Source organism: Microtus oregoni, unplaced genomic scaffold (assembly GCF_018167655.1).
Source record: "Microtus oregoni isolate MIOR12 unplaced genomic scaffold, Mior012 000022F_ref0000154, whole genome shotgun sequence".
Lineage (NCBI taxonomy): Eukaryota > Metazoa > Chordata > Mammalia > Rodentia > Cricetidae > Microtus > Microtus oregoni.
The window spans coordinates 10,780,275-10,802,085 of NW_024543081.1; the positions used below are offsets into that span (position 1 = coordinate 10,780,275).

At 43.8% G+C, this 21,811-nt stretch overlaps 1 protein-coding gene across 2 annotated transcripts; it reads left to right on the top strand.

Annotated features, from left to right (window-relative positions):
• The first annotated feature begins 14,294 nt into the window (after positions 1-14,294).
• Positions 14,295-21,295, top strand: LOC121461358 (cytochrome P450 2D20-like). 2 transcript variants are annotated; one of them, XM_041672400.1, is made up of 6 exons: positions 14,295-14,562; positions 15,378-15,549; positions 15,817-15,969; positions 16,049-16,209; positions 16,847-17,023; positions 21,164-21,223. In XM_041672400.1, exons 1-6 carry the CDS (start codon positions 14,374-14,376, stop codon positions 21,209-21,211), a joined length of 900 nt encoding a protein of 299 aa, XP_041528334.1. In that variant the 5' UTR covers positions 14,295-14,373; the 3' UTR covers positions 21,212-21,223. The 2 variants fall into 2 exon arrangements, with proteins under 2 accessions (XP_041528334.1, XP_041528335.1); XM_041672401.1 differs by lacking the exon at positions 21,164-21,223 and adding an exon at positions 21,236-21,295 and having other exon boundaries at positions 14,296-14,562.
• The last annotated feature ends 516 nt before the right edge of the window (positions 21,296-21,811 follow it).

The following is a 21,811-nucleotide window of genomic DNA, read 5'->3' on the forward strand; positions in this document are numbered from 1 at the left end:
AGTTTGAATTTTTCTAAAATAATAAATCCACATTGGCCACCAATAGATTGTCATGTGCAAGCAGTGCAGAACTGCAGCTCAGAGCAAGCAGTATTGAGGTATAGTGTGACACCACATTTACTTGACATTTTTTTTCTGCTCTTGTAGCATGAAAACTCCCACCTCTATGGATCCTGGGGAGGACTAATGACAGCAATACCTGACACAATCCTTGGAAGGCACAAGCCTCCTTTAATTTTAATTTAAGGTATGTTGAGAATATAACTACCACTAGTACAAAGTGGGGGAGTTGGTAATAGAAGGCAGCAGAGGTAACGGTGCCACAAACATTCTCCAAGAGAGAGGGATTACAGGACCTGAGGACAGTCTCCACTTTCCAAGAGCAGAAGTATAGGAGGACAAAGACTAAGACGTAGGGGCAAACTGTGCTCTTGTGCAAACTGATTTGCGATCCAGTCAGAGGCTTGAGTCATTGATCGCATCAAAGGATTTGTTTGGGTATTGATGGCGGTGGAGAGATGTCAGGGTCTAGAACGGGATTTCAGTCAGGAAACAGTGGAAAGAGGTGCTGGGACTGGTTAAGTTTCTTCTTAATGTTATGTAGGTCTTGTACCTCAAGAAACTGAGGACAGGTGTACTGGTTCTGGCAAGGTCACTGCTGGTAATCACATCTAATACCAGCCCTTTTCTGAGCTTAGATAATATGATTTCCAGCGACATGGCAACATATCTCAGGCTGGGGAAGCAACTCAGTGATTGAGCATTGCTTTGAATGTCTGAGACCCTGGGTTCAGGAACAACACATAGCAAACCTCATGTGGCGGGTCTGATCCTTATATCTGCTGGGGTTCTTGGTAAGTGCTCCCATATTCTGCTTTACCTGCAGCACTGCTTCAGAGAGGTGACTATCCTACAGCTAGCCTGGATGCCATTGGTTGTGATCAACAGATTGGAAACCATGCAGGAGGTGCTGGTAAAATGTGGAGAGAACTTCCTAGACCACCCACTGGTTCCCACCCAAAGACAAAGGGCTGGGCAGGGGGGGGGGCGCAGCGGCTAGCAAAGATGGCACAGAAGGGTCAGTGACCAGAACAGAGGCTAATGGGGATGGTGATGTAGTCAAGTGATAGAGTAAAAGCTACTGGATTCTATAGTGGAGTCTAAAAAAGAGAAATGGTATGTGGAAGGGATGGAGGAGGGGCTCAGGGTGGAGAACAATGTTGGAATAGGATGCACCACCGGGGATACTTGCTTACATGCACATTACATGTGGTACCCTGTTTGTCTTAGGGGTTCTGTTGCTATGAAAAGATGCCATGACCATTGCAACTCTTAAAAGGAATATGTTTAATTTGGACTGGCTTATAGTTCAGGTATATTCAGTCCATTATTGTGGAAAGTGTGGCAGCATGCTCACAGACATGGTATTGGAGAGATAGCCAAGAGCTCTACATCTGGATCCACAGGCAGCAGCAGGAAGAGAGTGAGACACACTGGGCCTATCTTGAACATCTGAAACTTCAAAACAGCACCTCAGTGGCACACACTTCCTCCAAGACCACGCTTAATGCCACACCTCATGGGTCTATGGGGTGGGATTTTCTTTCAAACTATCGCATATCCCATGAACTGGAAGTGACAGGAGCAGCTGTTGACACAGGTATTCTGTGTTAACCTGCACAGCTTCAGCCTACACAAGAAATCATTGGAGCAGTTAATGACTGAGAATGCTCACTGCAGTACTAGTTGACAGGCCAATGGGTGATGGACTAAAGGACATAAGGAAGGGAGGGAGAGGCACCAGTGTGGGGTAAGGTCAACTTAACCCACGTCCTCACTTCCAGGACTCCCATTCAGCCCTAACACAATCCTAGGTCAATCTGCAATGTGGTTTGTTGTGTAAAGTGTACCCACACGTTTTGTTTGGGTGCTGGATCTGCTAGAAGGAAACATGGAGGTTTGTCTTCATTCAGAAGGTACCACCGTGCTCACAGGAGTCTTTTGTAGAGCCAGCTTCATGCACTAGAGCCTCCCCAGAAGGGTTTTTATGCAGAAAGGATGCTGTGGAGCTGCACAGGCAATAGGAAGGAGAAGGACAGCCCAAGTCTAAGACTCCAAAGAAGTTGAGGATTTGTACTCCCATGTGATGGCCACACCAGCCTTTGAGATTTGCAAGCTAGAATAAATTCTCTTGATAAACCAAGACTGTGAGGGACTTTAAAGGCTAGAACTGGAGATGAGACCAGTGATGAGTTGAGGAAGACGGCCAGGTTAATCCTGGGCTAAACTGGGAACACAGGAGCACCCACACCCTTTCTTAGTGTCACGGGTGCTGAATACATTCCTGATGCTTCTGCACATCCCAGGACTGGCTGGCAAAGTCTGCCCTAGGCAGAAGGCACCTCTGCTGGGTGAGGTAATGGCAGGGTATAAGATGGCCTGATATCCTAAATAGCATCCTCAAGACCTTATTGATGCCTTGCTGGCTGAGATGGAAAAAGTGAGAGACTGTGGAACTGTGGACATCAGTGTCTGTTGGATTGTAAGTCTGTCTTTTTTTTAAAAAAATATTTATTATGTATACAATATTCTGTCTGTGTGTATGCCTGCTGGCCAGAAGAGGGCACCAGACCTCATTACAGATGGTTGTGAGCCACCGTGTGGTTGCTGGGAATTGAACTCAGGACCTTTGGAAGAACAGGCAATGCTCTTAACCACTAAGCCATCTCTCCAGCCCTGTATGTCTGTTTTTAAAGCCAGTAACCTGGTATCTGGGCTGCTTGAAAACAATAAAACAATTATGGGACTTCTTTATGTTCCTGAGCCCACTGTCTGCCTGGCCCAGGACAGGAGGAACCCCAAGAGCAACTTCGATGATAACCTATTTGTGGTTGCTGGATTTAGCCATCTGACCCTGTTGGTTTGGGTTCTGTGCATGATCCTGCCCGTAGATAATGTGGTGTAAGGCTGAGGTTTGAGGCAAAACTATGGTTATAGTCCCAGACTTGTGACACATGTGGTTCCTAGCACTGGCTTGACCCAGATTTCCACAAAAGTAATGGGTATCTTTCTCACATGGATCAGCCCTCAACACAGAGATAAAAACATTGGGTTGGAGTCTTTATACTTCTTCACTCAGCGAATATGCTGTCTCCAGGCTATGTCCAAAAGGAGGCTGGTGGCATCATCGGACAGGTGTGGCCTCCACAGAAAGCACCCAAGCCTGTGTGCCCTTTACCACTGCCACGATCCATGAGGTGAAGCACTTTGGGGATAAAATACCAGTGAATTTGTCCCATGTGACATCTTAGGAAATTGAAGTATAGGGCTTCATCATCCCCTAATTAATCATGGACTCTCCTCCCTAGCATAGCCACCCCAAATAAAGGCTACTTCATTCTGGATTTCCAGCATACCGATAGGAGTGCATTACGGTGATGCAGCCATTGCCGATAGAGTTCCCAGGAAGTGAGAGAACAAATGAAAGCAAGTGCTAAGCGATTTTAGAAAGCACTACACACAGACACGGGGTTGGGCAAGGGGAACTATGGGGCTGCGGGGGGGGGGGCAAGAAGCCTCTAGGGGCAGAGTTTGTGCATATGAACTTAGTAGCTAGGATTTTGGTGTTCCCATTGACCCCAGGTTCATACTCTGTGCCTTCTGCTGGGAAACATCACCAACCTGGCCATGGTGATGAAGGATGAGAGCACCTGGGAGATGCCCCCCCCCCCTTTTCCACCCTGAACACTTCCTGGAATCCCAGGACCACTTTATGAAACAAGAAGTCTTCATGCTATACTTAGCAGGTCGCTGTGGGTTGTTTGTATCCTTGTGCCTCTTCTAGGGTGTCTTGAGGGACAGAGCCAGATCCTGGGCTGGCTTCATATGCCTTGGGGAGCTCCTGACTAACATAAAACCCTTTAGTCTTTTGGCGCCCAGTGGACAGTACTAATACACTGACTGTGGCATTTTCAGTTCCAGTTAGCCCAAGCCCCTACCAGCTCTGTACAGTTGTACACTAGCAGGGGTACCAATTCCAGACTGATAAATAATAAGTCTTAAGGTGGTCATTTGATTTCTTGATCTAACCTCAATTCTTGTGTACTGGATTCTCAATCAACAATATACAACCAACCTTTACCATGTCATTCCTCCACAATAGCTTGTATGTTATGAAAAAGTCCTGTGTCAAGAGCAGTGGCATAAGTATGCACATTCAACATGTGAGGCCAGCAGCAGAATACTTACAAGTTCTAGGCTAGTAGGAGCTGTATAAAGAATTCAAAATTATAGTAATGATAATACAAATAAATAAAAATGAAGGGAGAGGAGAAAGGGACACCTGTGCTGATGTTCAGCAAGTGCCAGCTAAACCTGTATCACACATAGATACCCATCAGTGGCTGCTGGTTTGGTGAGCACTAGCTACAACCAGAAGTCAAGACTGGGCAAAGAAAATGAGTTTGTGTAAATCAGTATAGTTCCTTTTGGATGACAGATACTGGTGATGGTAGTCCCTAAGACCCTGTGATATTGCAAATTGCTAAAAGTATTCACAGTCAGAAACGTTGCCATTCTCAAGGCTAAAGAGAAAATTTGTAGCAGTAAAGGGGACAGACAAGAATCCAGGGGAATGATTCCTTGATGTTCTCTCTGAAGATACCTGTCCAGACAGGAGAATGCTTCCAGCAACCAGTGTGACCTAGCAAGTGTCAATGGGAAGTTCAAAAGTCTTAGAGAACTGAAAATTTGGGATTTGGTAGGGATGGGAGTAGGGAGGACAGTTCTGGAGGCATGGAGTACTCCACAGGGCCGACCTTGGTCTCCTTACCCTCTGAGATCAAACTTAAGCATTCCAAGACTCTGACCTAAACAGAATGCCCGCAGCTCAGACTCCTTTTGTTTTTTAATCCTTACCTCTTAGACACCAGTAAATGTTAGATAACTCCCCATAGTCTGACATATAAACAGAGTGCGCTTTTGTTTCCCAGCTGCCCAGACTTGAGTAATAACACAAACTACTTAAATTACAACACTGTTCGGCCTATGGCTCAGGCATATTCCTAGCTAGCTCTTACGTTTTAAATTAACCCACTTCTATTAGTCTAGGTATTGCTACGTGACTGTGGCATTAATTACCTCATTTTCTACATGTCTTGTTTCTTCAGCAGCTGGCTGGCATCTGCTTGACTCCTCCCTTCCTCCCTTGTCCTCTCCTCCCCCCACCCCCCAAGTTTCAGCCTGGCTTTACTCTGCTAAGCCATTGGGCAAAACAGCTTTATTCATCAACCAATAAAAGTAAAACATGTATAGAAGGACATCCCGCATCATCTCCCCTTTTCTATCTAATTAAAAAGGAAGGTTTTTAACTTTAACATAGTAAAGTTACATATAGAAAATAGGTATGAAGCAAAAATTATAGTTGAAATATTTAGTTTATTTACATTTGGCAAATTAAGGAAAATACTCTTATCATCTATCTGTGTGTATAGTTATGTATCTAATTTATCTTTGATCATAACTAAGAAAATTATGATTGTAACTATCTAGTCTTCAACTCCATCAAAGACCCCAGAATGATATATTATTAACTAAGTAAACAGGAAGTGCATTGTAAGCAACTTCCAAAGTTCTAGAAATGATGTCTGGACAGTCACCCAAAGTTCTTTTGTAATATTGGCGCATTCATCTTCAGTCTATAGGCCCATAATAACCTGCAGACTTTTCAGTGAAGCAGGAAATTTGAAGTTCTTAAAACATTTTAAATTTCATATTCTGTAGGTCTTTGAAAGGTTTAAAAAATACCTATATATATGAAATATATCTCTGCACATCTAGAAAACCTAATATGAGTAAAATTTGAATGTTATATGACTATTAATGTGTATTTTTAATTATACATTATATTTTAAATGAGGTGCATAAACAATACCAAATCTATATATACACACTATATAATATATATAGTGTAACAAAATTGACGTCAATTTGTATCAATAGACCAAAATTCATACTAATATAAAGTATTTATCTCTGTATCATATCCCCCCAATTTTAAAGAAATTTACTGTGACCATTACCATTTATAATCAACCCCTTTAAAGCGAAAACAAATATTTATAAACAACCATTTTGGGAATTTGGGCATAGTTTTCTCCAAATGCTTCCTGCTGTTTGTTGGGCGAAATATTTTTAGTGTTAATGGAGACATTTTGGGGGGGTCTTGTTCCATCAAACCACATTAGTCTGGAAGGAATCCACAGGATCTCGTCTTCTGTGGAAACAAAAGCAAAATCTCTTTTCCAAAGTAACATATCCTTAGGCTCAAATTATGAAGTCAAGATACCTTTTATATATATGTTGGTTTAGCTTAGGCTTGTACAACGAAATGTCTCTTTGTAGTTAGCTAATTCACAGTCAAAATATTCAAAGAAAACACAATAATATCATAATCCAGACTCTGTATTTTCCATCTTTTCATGACTTTTTTATGTTACTTTTACTGTCTCTTTAAGGACTTTGTTTTATTTTTAAAAATTATTTCTATAACTGCCTATACCCATTTTCCTTTTTTTTGAGCCCACGTACATTTTTAAACACATTAGACCCATCTAGAGGTATATTTTTGTCAGAATATGCCTTTATTGCATATCCATAATCCTTTTTTGATTATTGCTTTAAACTGTAAGCAGGCATGGCTAGGATCAGAGCTACCACTTTGGCTGTTGGTTCCACCCTGCTCGGCTTTCCAACACAGCAGAGATCTGTTGACTGCCAGCTCTGGGAGTCTTGTTTACCACTCCAACTCTAGGAAATAGTTGTCCCATGCTGACACCAAGTAATTTACAGCATGCTGCCCACAAACCCCATTCAAGTGAAACTGTCTCTTAAAGGAACCATGCAGTTTTTGCTGCTAATGTTGAGCAAGGAAACCTTCTCTTAAAGGAGCCACACCTTTGCTCACCGCCAGCAAACAGAGCCTATCTGAAAATATGTGGCTACCAAGAGTCTCCAATTGACTTCCCCTTTTTCTGGGTCTAGAAGCCCCCCCCCCTTTTTTTTAAAAAACTTTCTTAGCTTTATGTGGATGTATGTTACTGAATGTTGGGTGCCATTATGTAAACAGACTGTTCATTTCCCAGCCACACAGATTCGAATAAGCATATAGAAACTATTAATTACAACATTGTTTGGCCAGTGGCTTAGGCATATTCCTAGCTAGTTCTTACATCTTAAATTAACCCATTTATATTAGTCTATTGCCATGTAGCCCAGGGATTACTTCATTTTCCACATGTTTTGTTTCCTCGGTTGCTGGCTCGTATCTGCTTGACTTTGTCCTCCCTCCCTCCCTCCCTCCCTTCCTCCCTCCCTCCCTCCCTTCCCCCCCCCCCCCCCCCCCCCCCGTTCAGATTTTCCACCTGGCGTTACTCCTCTAAGCCAGGATTAACTCCCCAAACTGAGTTAACTCTTCTGTGAATAATAACATATTTTAGCTTCCAACTCCTTCCCTATTTTCTGATGGTGGAGCCAAGTCCTTATATGCAGCAGATCCTACCAGTGAACAAAACCCCCAGGCTCCCTGTGTTAGTATTTGGGAGCTCTGACCAAAATACTTGAAAGAACAACTCAAGTAGGGAGGATTTATACATTATCACCCTGCAGTGCATTTGCTTGGGCAGAACATCAAAACATCCAGAACAGATGCACGAGGAGGATGTTTACAGCATGCTGGACAGGAAGAAGGAGCTAGGACAAAGTCCACAACCTGTTTTTTCAGCATTGTCCAGTAAAACCATTATATTTTGAGCATACCAAGGGATTAATCCTATTTCTAGATCAAAAACCCTTATCTATTATTTATTGAAAGGCCCTCAGACATGTCCTTTAATGACCTCCAAGGGCATTTCTTAATCTAGGCCCAGTGTTGTCAAGTCCACTGATAACAGGCAACCACCTCCACTGTCCATCCACAGATTTTTTTTTTTTATCTTCAGAACTGAAGTTCTAGGCCAGAGAGGTAGCTCCGTCAGGAAAGGCACTTGTTGCACAAAATTGGATACCTGAGTTTGATTCCCCAGAAACCATGTAAAGGCAGCAGGCAAGAATTAACTCATAAAGCCGGGCGGTGGTGGCGCACGCCTTTAATCCCAGCACTCGGGAGGCAGAGGCAGGCGGATCTCTGGGAGTTCGAGACCAGCCTGGTCTACAAGAGCTAGTTCCAGGACAGGCTCCAAAGCCACAGAGAAACCCTGTCTCGAAAAACCAAAAAAAAAAAAAAAAAAAAAAGAATTAACTCATAATTGTTCTCTGAAGTCCTCATGTGCTCACACATTAAACACACATACAAACACACAATTTAAAAGGAAAAATTAAAAACTCTGTCCATAGATGATAGCTCTTCATACCTCACCACATTAAGCTGCTAATAACGGTAGACTTTATTTGAATTTACATAGTATAATCCCACTTTTTTTGGTTTGTTGGCTTATTTCACCTTTAGTTCATTCACGCTGTGTGTAGCTAATGTTTGGTAACATTTGTGGTCTCAATATTCCATATAAATTTTAGGAATTTTGGAATGTGGTAGGGATTGTATTGAATGCTTAAATCCTATTGAATAACAGAATTTCCATCTAACCTGTGAACAATAAAGCAAGCCTTGCTTCCCATATTAATGTTCTCTAAATTTTTACTCCTTGGCAGGTATGATGGCACACGCCTTTAATCCCAGTACTTGGAAGGCAGACAGATGTCTGAGTTGTAGGTCAGCCGGGTCTCCAGAGCGAGTTCCAGGACAGCCAGGGCTACACAGAGACACCTTGTCTCAATCCTGCCATCCCCCAAAAAACAAACCAAAAGAAGAACAAACAAAAAATAAATTCTACTTCGGCAGTGCATTCTATTTACCTATTATTAACTCAGTTCTGATTATTTTTATAGGTCACTGTGCAAATAATTTATTCGTTGTGTTCTATATGTGTGCACATGTTTGTGTGTGACTTCTTCAGAGGGGAACAAGTGCACATGTATGCATGTCCTCATTGCTGTGTGGAAGCCAGAAGTCAAAGTTGAATGTATTCTCCACTTGTTCTCCACCTTGTTTATTGAGACGGTGTTTCACCGAACTTGGAACCCACTCACTGAGCTAGACTGGCTGGCCAGCACCTGAGCACCCAACTTCTCTGCCTCCCTAGCACTGGGATTGCACTAGTGGTTGGTGGGCCCAGATGCTCGGGAATGAATGCATGTCCTCATGCTCACACAGCAAGCAGCATACTGTGAGAGTCACTGACTTACCCTTAAATATTTGTTCTTTTTGGTGCTATTGTATATATAATACCACTTGTTCTTCAATTCTCAGATGGTTCACTGTTAGATTAAAAAACAAGTGGTTTTCTTCTGTTACCTGATATCTTTGCTGAATTTGTTTAATGTTCTTATATGGCATCATGAAACCTCCCCGTCACCTACATGTACAATTTTATAATCTATGATCAAGGATTGTGGTCCTTCTTCCTACCTGGGATGCATTGTCTCAAGTGAGCTGTGTTCCTGTGTCTCACAGACATGATCACACTTCTACAACACTCACAACCAAGAGCCTCCAGTGTGTCCAGCATATTCCATTGGAGTTCAGGTTTTTGTGAGAAGGATGACCCTGCTCACCCACATAAGAAACAATGCCATTGGGTAACTCAATTCAGTGGCTGCTGGGCTTTGCCCTACACCCTATGCCCCTGGACATGAGGTCATGCCAGCTCCAGAACAGTTTCAACCCACTGACAACTACCTCTACAACTTGGGAAGTTGAAATTGAGATTTGTTCAGTGTGATGACATAATTCAACAGTTTCTTTTGTTTTCATTTTGGGAATAAACAAAAACATCCAGGAATTATATATGAGGCTGATACTCAGTATTTTACATATGTCATCTGAAACATAAATTCTGTGGCTTGTGTTTCCTTAGGTAACATCCTGTCATACCATGAGGGGTGATGTAACCATTCAGGTATGGGAGTTTCACCAACACCAAACAAACCCAGGCCATCCTCTGCCCAAATGAGCTTTCCCAAGTCAACAGTCTGAGTCACAATGACCCCAATGAGTCATCACTCTTCCTAAACTGACTAGCTTTGCATTTCCCACCATACCTAGGGAAAGAAAAGCACAGAGCTAGGAATGGCTTTAGTTGTCAGTGTTGGTCTTCATTCCAGTGAACCCAGGCAGTTGAAGCCAGCAAAAGGAAGGGCACAACAGGATAGTCCAAGTGAGACATGCTCAGGTTCCATTTGTTTTCTTCCAGAGGAGTCCAAAGGACAGTGATTAACTATCTGTTGACATGTGAACAGAGAATTGTGAATCTGGGAACACTGCTGGCCAATGACAGCCAGGGACTCAGTTCCACCTTCCTGTTGTAGACATGGCACATCATGCAGCTGACATGGATTCCAAGACCCCAGTCCCCATGGAAGTCACACTGATCTTACAGGACACAAGTGCTCACGTGGCTGAGGGGCCATGGACCGAGGATGAAGGGAAGCAAACAGTGCTAGCAGGCAGATGTTACCAGAGCATCCAGGTCATCTCCCATGAGATGGTGACAGACCAGGAACCTGTACAACATACAATGTGTGACACCCCTCACCTGCTCGGTGCACTTACCTCTCAGGGCCTCACTCAGCCTGAAGTAGGAAGATCAGACCCAGTCGGCACCATTGCTTCTCTTTCACATCATCATACGTGACACACAGAAGAGAGGTGGAGACCTGAGGAGAGGCAGAAGGTGTGACAACTAGCATCCAGGCCTAGCCACTAGGTCTCTGAAGTTATCCTGGGAAGGTCCTGGAACAAACCAGGAGGAAGCCACCAGCCTGAGCCTATGAGTGACCAGAGCACAGTTGTCTCTGTCCCTCCCCTCCTGACTGTGACCCAGGCTGGTGTCCTGACTCACATTCAGGGCACAATTCAGTCACATGGAGCTGGACAAAGATCTTTGTCTGTGGTCTAACCTAGAACGCCGTCCTGTGTAACTGGGTTTTGCATGGCCAGGAGTCATGGAGAGGAACAGGAAGCAGACTTGGGTCTTCAGGACGCCAACAAGCATGGAGTCCTCCACAGGTCCTGATGACACAGATGTGGGCAGAGAAGGGGGCAGCAGGGTCAGTCGAGAGGAGATGACCCAGGGTCTAGTCCTTGCTGAGGGCTGCATGGTGTGAATCTGGCTCTAACTCAGCTGCTGCCTCCCTTCTGCCACACTGGAGGGGCAGCAGAGAGCACCTGCCTGGATTCCACAGGGACTTCTGAGCCTTTGACCTTCACAGCTCTGGATCCCTAGCAAGGACAGGAACTGCAGCTTTGTTGACCCCAGGAGTTATGACTTGGTACATACAGTGTGCCCAGACCCAAAATGCCATTTGTTGGAAGGCTTGGAAGTCATCTTGCATTTCCCCCATGGCTGCCCATACTAACCACAGACCTCTGGCATGAGTAGAAACAAATGGTAAATAAAGGAAAGAGATCACCATGTGACCAGCAGCTCACCTCACCTAAGGGTCACCAGTGACAATCTCACAGCTGTTGGCATTTCTCAGCACTCTTGGATCTGAAGGAAGAAGGGCCCAGGTTCTGAGTCAGGCCTTCCTGGTCAATTCTGCAACCTCACACCTGTCCACAAAACTCAAGAGGCTGGAGCCACCACCCTCTTCCTGCCCCTAATTCACCACAAAGCCAAAAACGGGAATTTACTCTTTTTATTTTTTAATTTTTTTTTAATTTTATCGAGCTATATATTTTCTGCTCACCTCCCTTCTTGTCCCCTCCCCTTCTGCCCTCTCCCATGGTTCCTTTGCTCTCAATTTACTCAGGAGATCTTGTCTTTTTCAACTTCCCATGTAGATCAGATCTATGTATGTCTCTCTTACGGTCCTCATTGTTATCTAGCTTCTCTGGGACTGAATTGCAGGCTGGTTTTTTCTTTGCTTTATGTCTAAAAGCCACTTATGAGTGAGTACATATGATAATTGTCTTTTTGGGTCTGGGTTACCTCACTCAATCTGATGTTTTCTAGATCTATCTTTTGCATACAAATTTCAAGATGTCATTTTTTTCTGCTGTTTAGTACTCCCATTTTGTAAATGTACCACATTTTCCTTATCCATTCTTTGGTCGAGGGACATTTAGATTGTTTTCAGGTTCTGGCTATGACAAACAATGCTGTTATGAACATAGTTGAGCACATATCTTTGTGATACTATTGAGTATCCTTTGGATATATACCCAAAACTGGTATTGCTGGATCTAGAGGTAGGTTGTTTTCTAATTTTCTGAGAAATTGCCATACTGATATCGAAAGGAGCTATACCAGCTTGCACTCCTACCAGCAGTGGAGGAGTGTTCCCTTTATCCCACATCCTCTCCAGCATAAGTTGTCATCAGTGTTTTTGATTTTGATCATTCTTACAGGTGTAAGATAGAATCTCAGAGTTGTTTTGATTCACATTTCTTTGATGGCTAAGGATGTTGAACATTTCCTTAAGTGTCTTTCAGCCATTTTAGATTCCTCTGTTGAGAGTTCTCTGTTTTGGTCTGTATTCCTTTTTTGTTTTTTCTGTTTAACTTGTTCTTTTGATGACCAATTTCTTGAGTTCTTTGCATATTTAGGAGATCAGACCTCTGTCTGATGTGGGATTAGTGAAGATATTTTCCCATTCTGTAGGCTGCCATTTTGTCTTGTTGACTATGTCCTTTGCTTTTCAGAAGCTTCTCAGTTTCAGAAGGTCCCATTTATTAATTGTTTCTCTCAGTGTCTGTGGTAATTGGGTTATATTTAGGAAGTGGTCTCCTGTGCCAGTGTGTTCAAGTGTACTTCCCAGTTTTTCTACAATGAGGTTCATTGTGGTTTGTTTTATGTTGAAGTCTTTTATCCATTTGGATTTAACTTTTGTGCATGGTGATAGATATGGATCTATTTTCATTCTTCTACATGTTGATATCCAGCTATGAAAACACCATTTGTTGAATATGCTTTCTTTTTTCCATTTGATATTTTTTGCTTCTTTGTCAGAAATCAGGGTTTGTAGGTGTATTGGTTGATATCTGGGTCTTCAATTCAGTTCCATTTTTCCTTCTTTCTCTTTTCACACCAATACGAGGCTGTTTTCAGTACTGAGGCTCTGTAGTAGAGTTTGAAGCCAGGGTTTGTGATGCAGAGGCCATGTGTCCTAAAGTGCTGTATTTATTTATTTATTTATTTATTTATTATTTATTAAAGATTCCTGCCTCCTCCCCGCCACTGCCTCCCATTTCCCTCCCCCTCTCCCGGTCAAGTCCCCCTCCCTCGTCAGCCCAAAGAGCAATCAGGGTTCCCTCCCCTGTGGGAAGTCCAACGACCACCCACCTCCAGTATTTTTGTGTCCTGTCGACAAAGCGCTCCTTGTGCCTCCATGGTGGTATTTGCTATGTCTGTTGCAATGTTCACAAGTCCCTCAAAACTGCCTGTGTAGCACGATGGAAACACCCAATCCATCCCCAGTATGATAACGGTGGACACAGGGATCCACCCAGCAGGAAGTAAAGGATGAATAAAATTAGACGGTGGCCTCCTTGTGACAAGCACCTGGACATCCTGCTGGTCTCTTCAGAAATCTCTTAATAGTTGTAGACAGTTTCCTAGCTTTTTCAGATCAGAGCTAAGAAGTTTCCAGGTTATGACATTGGCCTTTCTCGTGCATTGAGTGAGCTCACACCTGTACTCATGGCTCCCCGGACTGGAGCTGTCCTCCCCACGCTGCCTCTCACTCACCCTCATTGGCTAGCCACACATGCCACTTCAGTGACCCTTGCTATGCAGTGACAAGAGCCTGCAGAGTCAGTCACACCTCCTGTCCTATGAGTCGAGTATTCAATGGAGCATCAAACATGTCCTCGTTCATTCTGAGACAATGGCCTCAGGCCCCCAGAGCTCTTCCAGTGGCGCACATCGCTGACTGACTTTGCTATACCTTGTGATCCTGCACCTTGAGGCAGGGGTCACTGGTGCTCTGCCCACAGTGCTCACAGTGCCAAAGGCTACATAACCATTGTGGTCAGTTCCCTGAGGAGAAGCTGAAGCTAGTCCCATGGATAAGTACCCATCAAGAGAAGAGAGGGCAAGAACCTCTGAGCCTGACTTGCCCTGGACTTGCCCAACCTCTTGCAACACAACCTGACTGAACAGTAAACACAGCTATTTGGCTCAAGGCAGAGAACAAAGTGCAGCCTTCTCCCCTTCATAAGGGACCAGGTGCCCAGTTTGTCTTCAGAGTGTCTTTCCTGATCCTAGGTTTCTGGATCAGGGATTCCCATAACCAGCCTGGGGAGCAGGGGCAGCCATGGTACTGCTGACTGGAGATGTCTTGTGGTCTGTGGTCCTATTCACAGCCATCTTCCTATTCCTGGTGGACCTGATGCATCGACGCAAGTTCTGGACTTCCCGCTACCCTCCGGGTCCTGTGCCCCTCCCTGGGCTGGGCAACCTTCTGCAGGTGGACTTCGAGAACATGCCCTACAGTGTGTACAAGGTGAGAGATGGCAGTGGAGGGCAGTAGAGGTCATGGTGCCCCCAGCAGTACGTGGTGGTGCTGATGCCACAGGATAGACAGGAAGATGACCACCAAGAGGAAGAAGGCTTAGTGGTTGCCTTGTGGCAGTTACTTATGGGTCTGAGGATACTGTGGACTTTCTAAGAGCAGAGACATATATGAAAAAGGCCATGGAGGCAGGCCTGGAGTGTGGTTGGACAGGACAGAGGTCAGGGAGGGCTGAGTTTTCTTGTGATCCCGTCAGTGTCTGTGTTCTCAGTCACAGAGGGGAAGAGTCAGGTTTCATTGTAGCGTGTCAGTGAGGATGGGCTGTGTCTGCTATAATCTCTTGTCAGTGAGGATGGGCTGCGTCTGCTGTAATCTCTTGTCAGTGAGGACAGGCTGCGTCTGCTGTAATCTCTTGCTGCTGTACGGTCTTAGGCCTTGCTGCCCATCACAGGAACCCGAATTCCCTCATGTATGGTGGGGGTATGAAGGAGCACGGATCATTTTCTCACAAGATGACAGCTTAATGATCGTATCTGCTGAGAGAACTTTGCTGGATTGAGAAGATAGGATCATGCAGGCATAAGGTTTCATACCTCAGGCTAGAGATGTGGTCAGTGGTAGAGCATTTTCCTAGCATAGGGCAGGACAAAGGCTTAGTAACAGATACCATAAAATGTGCTTATGTGCAACTACACACATGACACATTACACATGCACACAGACAGACACACATACATGTGTTGTGCTTGGACTGTCCAGTCTGCTAGGGACCTCCATTTTCTAAGCATTCTGAATTTCTGCTTCAGCTTCGTCAACGCTATGGTGACGTGTTCAGCCTGCAGATGGGCTGGAAGCCTGTGGTCGTGATCAATGGACTGAAGGCGGTGCGGGAAGTGCTGGTGACCTGTGGAGAGGACACTGCTGACCGCCCTCCAGTGCCCATCTATGATCACCTGGGCTATGGGCCCAAAGCAAAAGGCAATGAATTATAATGGGGCAAGGGCAGAGAGAATAGGGCTTGAAGAGCAGTGACCAGAAGACAGACAGGACCTAATGGAGGGGATGTGTTTAGGCAATTCAATGGAAAGTCACTGCTATGGAGGGTGGAGCCTCCAAATCTGCATGTGCTGATTGTGATAGCAAAGTGCTGGGGCGCTGATGGCTCAGACTGACCACAGGGAAAGGTTGGGAGCAGGGCAGACAGCACAGCCACGTATCCTTGGTTACACACAGATGTCCCTGCAGGTGTGGCATTAGCACCATATGGACCCGAATGGCGAGAACAGCGGCGATTCTCTGTGTCCACCATGCGAGACTTTGGCCTGGGCAAGAAATCCCTGGAGCAGTGGGTGACGGAGGAGGCTGGACACCTCTGTGACGCCTTCACCAAGGAGGCAGGTGGGTGACGGGTGAGATGTAGAGATGAGGGCAGGCACTTATGAACAACATCATGACTTGCTTGCATCTCTGTTCCTAGGCCAAGCATTTAATCCCACCACCCTCCTGAACAAAGGTACATGCAATGTGATTTCATCCCTCATTTATGCCCAGCGCTTTGAGTATGAAGACCCTTTCTTCAATGGGCTGATCAAAACGTTACAGGAAAGTGTGGGAGAGGACAGCGGCTTCACTGCTGAGGTATGAGACTCGGGCAGTCAGTGTGCATGGCTATTTATGTGCTGTAAAATCAGAATGAATATTCATTCGGGGGGGGGGAAGGTTGAGGGCATCGTGTGACATTCAAATGCACAAAGAAACCTCTTGCCCTTGGAAATCTCAGATAACAGGAGGGGAAGAGTTGACCAAGAAAGGGGGTGAGGCTCTGCCCCCATCTCCATAGAAACCACGTAAGATTGTTAGATGTACAGAGTAGAATAGACATTTTGTTCACCCTGGGCTCAAGACAACCTACAGGAAGTACAGGGGACGCAGTAGGTGATGTTTGGGGACGAGCAGACCCTGAGTCCTCTGTAGACAAGTCTGGGAACTAAAAAGAAAAGGACTGGGAACTGAGTCTGGTCCAGGCGAACACTGAGCAGAGTACATCCAGGGACAAGAGAGATGGCCTATGGGTGAAGGAACATAGCAAGGAAGCCTGGAGATCTGAGTTGGATCCTGGGACTCACTGGGAGATAGATCCTACTCTACAAGTTCTTCTCTGACCTCCAAACAGGAGTCTTTGTGCACATGTACGTGTGTGAATGAACATACAGGCACACACACACACACGATTCTTAATTAGGAATAAAAACACCTAGACTTGTACCTTTGACAGCTGCTGAACACATTCCCTGTGCTCCTTCGCGTCCCTGGGCTGCCTGGCAAAGCCTTCCCCAAGCTGACAGAGTTCATGAACTCACAGGATAAGTTGTTGATTGAGCACAAGGGAACCTGGGACCCTGCCCAGCCACCCCGAGACCTGACAGATGCCTTCCTGGCTGAGATGGAGAAGGTGAGGATAGCAATAAAGATGGGGACAGGGCCTTTGGGCTGAAGTGTTCTGTGACTTGTGATGCCAGGGAAGTGGGGTTCTATGTCATCTATGAACCCAACGCCTGTGGTCTTGAACACAATGGTGGATCATGTTGGTGTTTACTGCCTGTGTCCCTGAGACTACCTTCTCTGTCTGCCCTTTTCTGAGCTCAGGGCAGTAGCCCATTGAAAACCTGAATATGTGTCTATGGTGTGGTGTACATATTTTAATTTGCCAAATTCTGCAAAGTGGAACACATCCATCTGCCAGATTTCATTCCTTTGGGTGCCCTTTGGATTAGCCCCTGCAGGCAGTGGCGTTTGGTTATAGAAAGAGCAAGTAGGGCATTTCTTTACAATCTCCTTAGCTTGTTGCCATGTAATTGAAAACTCTTTCTTCAAACCTTTGCTATTAACATGATGTTTTTTATGAAATTCAGAGGCTTGTAGCACACTACCAATCAATAATTGATCAATTTCTGCATTACCTTGTGCTAGAGGACCTGGCAGACCCGTATGGGATCGGATGTGTGTTATGTACATAGGGCAAAGCCTGTTCCTGATCAAATCTTGAACCTGGAGGAACAATGAGGTTAGTTCAGTATCATCAGGTATAAATTCAGCAGTTTCAATATGTAAAATAACTCTTTCTGCATATTGTGAATCTGTAACTATATTAATAGGTTCTTTAAAATCCCTTAGCACCATAAGAATGGCATATAATTCCGCCTTCTGGACAGAAGTATACGGACTTTGTTCCACCTTATCCAAGTCTTCTGATTTGTAACCTGCCTTCCCTGATTTATTGGCATCAGTATAGAATGTACGGGCTCCAGTTATTGGAGCATCACGGACGATTCGAGGAAGAATCCAAGAAGTTCTCTTTATGAAGTTAAGCCGCTTGCTTTTTGGATAGTTGTTATTAATGTCTCCCAAAAAATTAGCACAAGCTCTTTGCCATGGTTCATTATCTTCCCATAATTTCTTTAGTTCATCAGCAGTGAAAGGCACTATAATTTCTGCTGGGTCTATGCCTGCTAGTTGACGAAGTCTCAGCTTGCCTTTTATAATTAACTCAGAGACTTTTTCCACATAAGTTTTCAGTTTCTTACTTGGTTTATGTGGTAAAAAGATCCATTCCAAAATAATATCATCTCTCTGCATTAAAATTCCTGTAGGAGAAATTTTTGATGGTAGTATGACGAGAATACAATCGAGCTCTGGATTCACCCTGTCCACATGTGCCTGTTGTAATTTTTCCTCAATCATTGTCAGTTCCTTTTCTGCTTCAGCTGTTAATTCTCTGGGACTGTTTAAATCTTTATCACCATCCAAGGTTTTGTTCAAATGAATTATTAAATCAGGTGTTATTCCAATAGCTGGTCGTAGACTGGAAATGTCTCCTAACAGTCTTTGAAAGTCATTAAGAGTCCGTAGGCGATCTCTCCTAATTTGTGCTTTTTGTGTCTTAATTTTTTGCAAACCTATTTTATAACCTAAATAATTAACAGAATCTCCCTTCTGAATCTTTTCAGGAGCTAATTGCAATCCCCATTTAGGTAAAAGTATCTTTATTTCTTCAAACAGTCTGTTCAAGGTATCCATGTTTGAATCGGATAACAAGATGTCGTCCATGTAATGGTATACTATAGATTTGGGAAATTTCTTGCGTATTATTTGCAATGGTTGGTTCACAAAATATTGGCACAGGGAGGGGCTATTTAACATACCCTGGGGGAGAACGGTCCAGTGGTACCTCCTCGAAGGTTGAGAATTGTTATAAGTAGGCACTGTGAAGGCAAATTTTTCTCTATCTTCTTTTTGTAAAGGTATAGTGAAAAAACAATCCTTTAAATCAATAACTATGAGAGGCCATCCTTTTGGTAATAAAGAGGGCAAAGGAATTCCAGATTGCAGAGGGCCCATAGGTTGAATAACCTTGTTGATGGCCCTGAGATCTGTCACCATTCTCCATTTACCTGATTTTTTCTTAACCACAAATACAGGAGAATTCCAAGGGCTGGTAGATTCTTCTATATGTCCAGCATCTAATTGTTCTTGTACCAGCTGTTCTAAAGCCTGTAACTTTTCCTCAGCTAAAGGCCATTGCTTTGTCCATATTGGTTTCTCAGTCAACCATTTTAGAGGCAAGGCTGTTGGTATCTCTGAAGGGACATCAATTGCTTGTTGTTGTACAGCCCGAATGGCTGGTTTTCTCCGTTTGTAATATCTTTTAATATTATTCTCAGAAATATAGGCTCTAGATTTAGCAGGAATGTTGATTTCGGTATTCCATTGTTGTAATAGGTCACGACCCCATAAATTCATTGTGATATTGGCTACATATGGCTTTAATTTTCCTATTTGTCCCTCTGGCCCTATACATTCAACCCATCTCGTGCTCTGCCTTACTCGTGATAGGGTTCCAATTCCCAGGAGCTGAACATTTACATTCTGAAGAGGCCAATACGGATGCCAAGATTCTGGGGTAATGATACTTACATCAGCACCTGTGTCCAGCAGGCCAGTAATAAAAATGCCATTTACACACACTCTCAGTTTAGGTCTTTGATCATTTATAGAAGTTTGCCAAAACACACGTAACTTATCTTTCTGATCATTATTGCTTGTAACAGTAGGCATGGGGCTTCCTAATTGTCCTGATGAGGCACGTTCTCTGCAGAAACTGGATATGACTGAACTATGTTTGCCATGGGGGCCTGTGAGGCCCCCCCTCTCACGTTTCCCGGCTGTATCAGGTTGCCTTGTCTATCTCTTGTAGACCTGCATTCATTCGTCCAATGTCTGCCCTTTCCACATCTTCTACATAAACCTGAAGGCTGAGTCCTCCTATTTCTGTTATTTCTAGAAGATGCATTATTATTATTATTTCTGAAAGATGCATTATTATTATTATTATTTCTGAAAATCGGTTGTCTACAATTCCTTTTCATATGACCCATTTTGCCACAATTAAAACATTTGGTATTCTGGTGTTTCCTTTTACCATTGGAAATTGCTTCTTCTACCCATGCTTCAGTGCCATAATCAAATGTATCAACATTGAGTGTATGCAAGACCCATTCTTCCAACGGCGCTGATCTGAGCTTTAAAGGACCCAAAATCCTTTTGCATTCCACATTTGCATTTTCATAAGCCAAAGACTCAATCATTATACGTCTTGCTTCTGGGTCAGATATTCCTATTTGTACAGCCTTAGTTAATCTTTGTAAAAAGTCACTAAAGGGTTCTCTCTGACCCTGTTTAACTCTGACAAATGATTCCATTCTCTGTCCTGGGTCTTGTACCCTGTCCCAAGCCCTTAAGGCTGCTGTAGTACACATGGAGAGTGTGTTTTCATCCAAATTAGCTTGTTCCTGAGGATCGGAAAAGGGCCCTTCACCTAGAATTTGATCTAGGGAAATGTCAATTCCCTTCGCTTTTTCCTGCTGTTCTAAGAGTCTAGCCTCTTGCCTGAATAAGCATTTCCATTTCAATTGCGGTCCACTCTCGAGTACAGCAGAGCTCAGCTGGAGCCAGTCCGAGGGGGTTGCTCTGCTTGTCATAGCCCAACATCTTAGCATCTCTTTAACAAAAGAGGCTTGCATCCCAAAAGTCATGACAGCCTGTTTTATTTCCTTGAGATCATTCATACGCACAGGCTCCCATGTATCCTCCTTGATGACCCTAGGGTTTTTGGAACCAATCACCTTCTCTGTTGTTATTACTGGAAAGGCAGGTAGAGCTGTAGGTAGAGCTTTGTGGAAATTGTCCCGGAGAGACTTACCCACAGATGTAGTTAAAATTTGCCTTTCTACCCTTTGCTCTTCTTCATCAGAATTTAGAAATTCCTCAATCTTTTCAATTCTATTCACCATTGCCTTCTGCAATGTCTGAATCTCCTGTCCAGAATTATGTTCCAAAGCCTTCACTGAGGATTCTAATGTATGAAGTTTATCCGTTAGAGATAACATCTCATCTTTGGACATAATTTTTATGGCATAAACCGTGCCTTCTTGTATTGACAATCTTTCCGTCAATCTGTCATAAACTTTAGACAAAATCCGATTGTCACATTCAGCAGTTTTGATTCTCTCAGTTAATGTTTCATTTCCTACAGAAAGGGACTGAATCTTATGGTCCAGATCAGCTGTTCCCTCTTCCATAGTAATGAATTTCTCCTTAACATCAGCCTGAAGAACTTCAACCTGATTCTTGAGAAGATTGTTATCAGCCTGGAGAACTTCAAACTGATTCTCGAAAAGATTGTTATCAGTCTGGAGAACTTCAACCTGATTCTTGAGAAGATTGTTATCAGCCTGGAGAACTTCAAACTGATTCTTGAGAAGACTGTTATCAGCCTGGAGAACTTCAAACTGATTCTTGAGAAGATTGTTGCCATTCTCAATTGTTTTTAAGCGTTCAATCTCGACCTTAAGAATCCTGGATTCGTCTCGTAAAGACTTTATCATATTTCTATTATCAAACCATTTGGTGCCAATGAAAACTACGAATCCCAGAAGGATCCATATATGTGGGGTGATAGACACCTCTTGTAAAATCTCCCACATGGTACAATTAAAAAAAATCATTAAATTCTTGAACAGTAATGTGTTCAGACATTTTATTTATAAAAGAAAATTTTTTTACCTGCAAAGATCGGTTCCTGCCAGTGGTGGTCTCTGTGTTTTTGGAGCCTGTCCTAGAACTAGCTCTTGTAGACCAGGCTGGCCTTGAACTCACAGAGATCCGCCTGTCTCTGCCTCCC

Excerpts from the sequence above, each read along its gene's own strand:
- LOC121461358 (XM_041672400.1), top strand. The coding sequence starts at position 14,374 with ATGGTACTGCTGACTGGAGATGTCTTGTGGTCTGTGGTCCTATTCACA. Across the intron at positions 14,563-15,377 it reads TGCCCTACAGTGTGTACAAG|CTTCGTCAACGCTATGGTGA; the intron begins GTGAGAGATGGC and ends TTTCTGCTTCAG. Across the intron at positions 17,024-21,163 it reads TCCTGGCTGAGATGGAGAAG|AAAGGGACTGAATCTTATGG; the intron begins GTGAGGATAGCA and ends CATTTCCTACAG.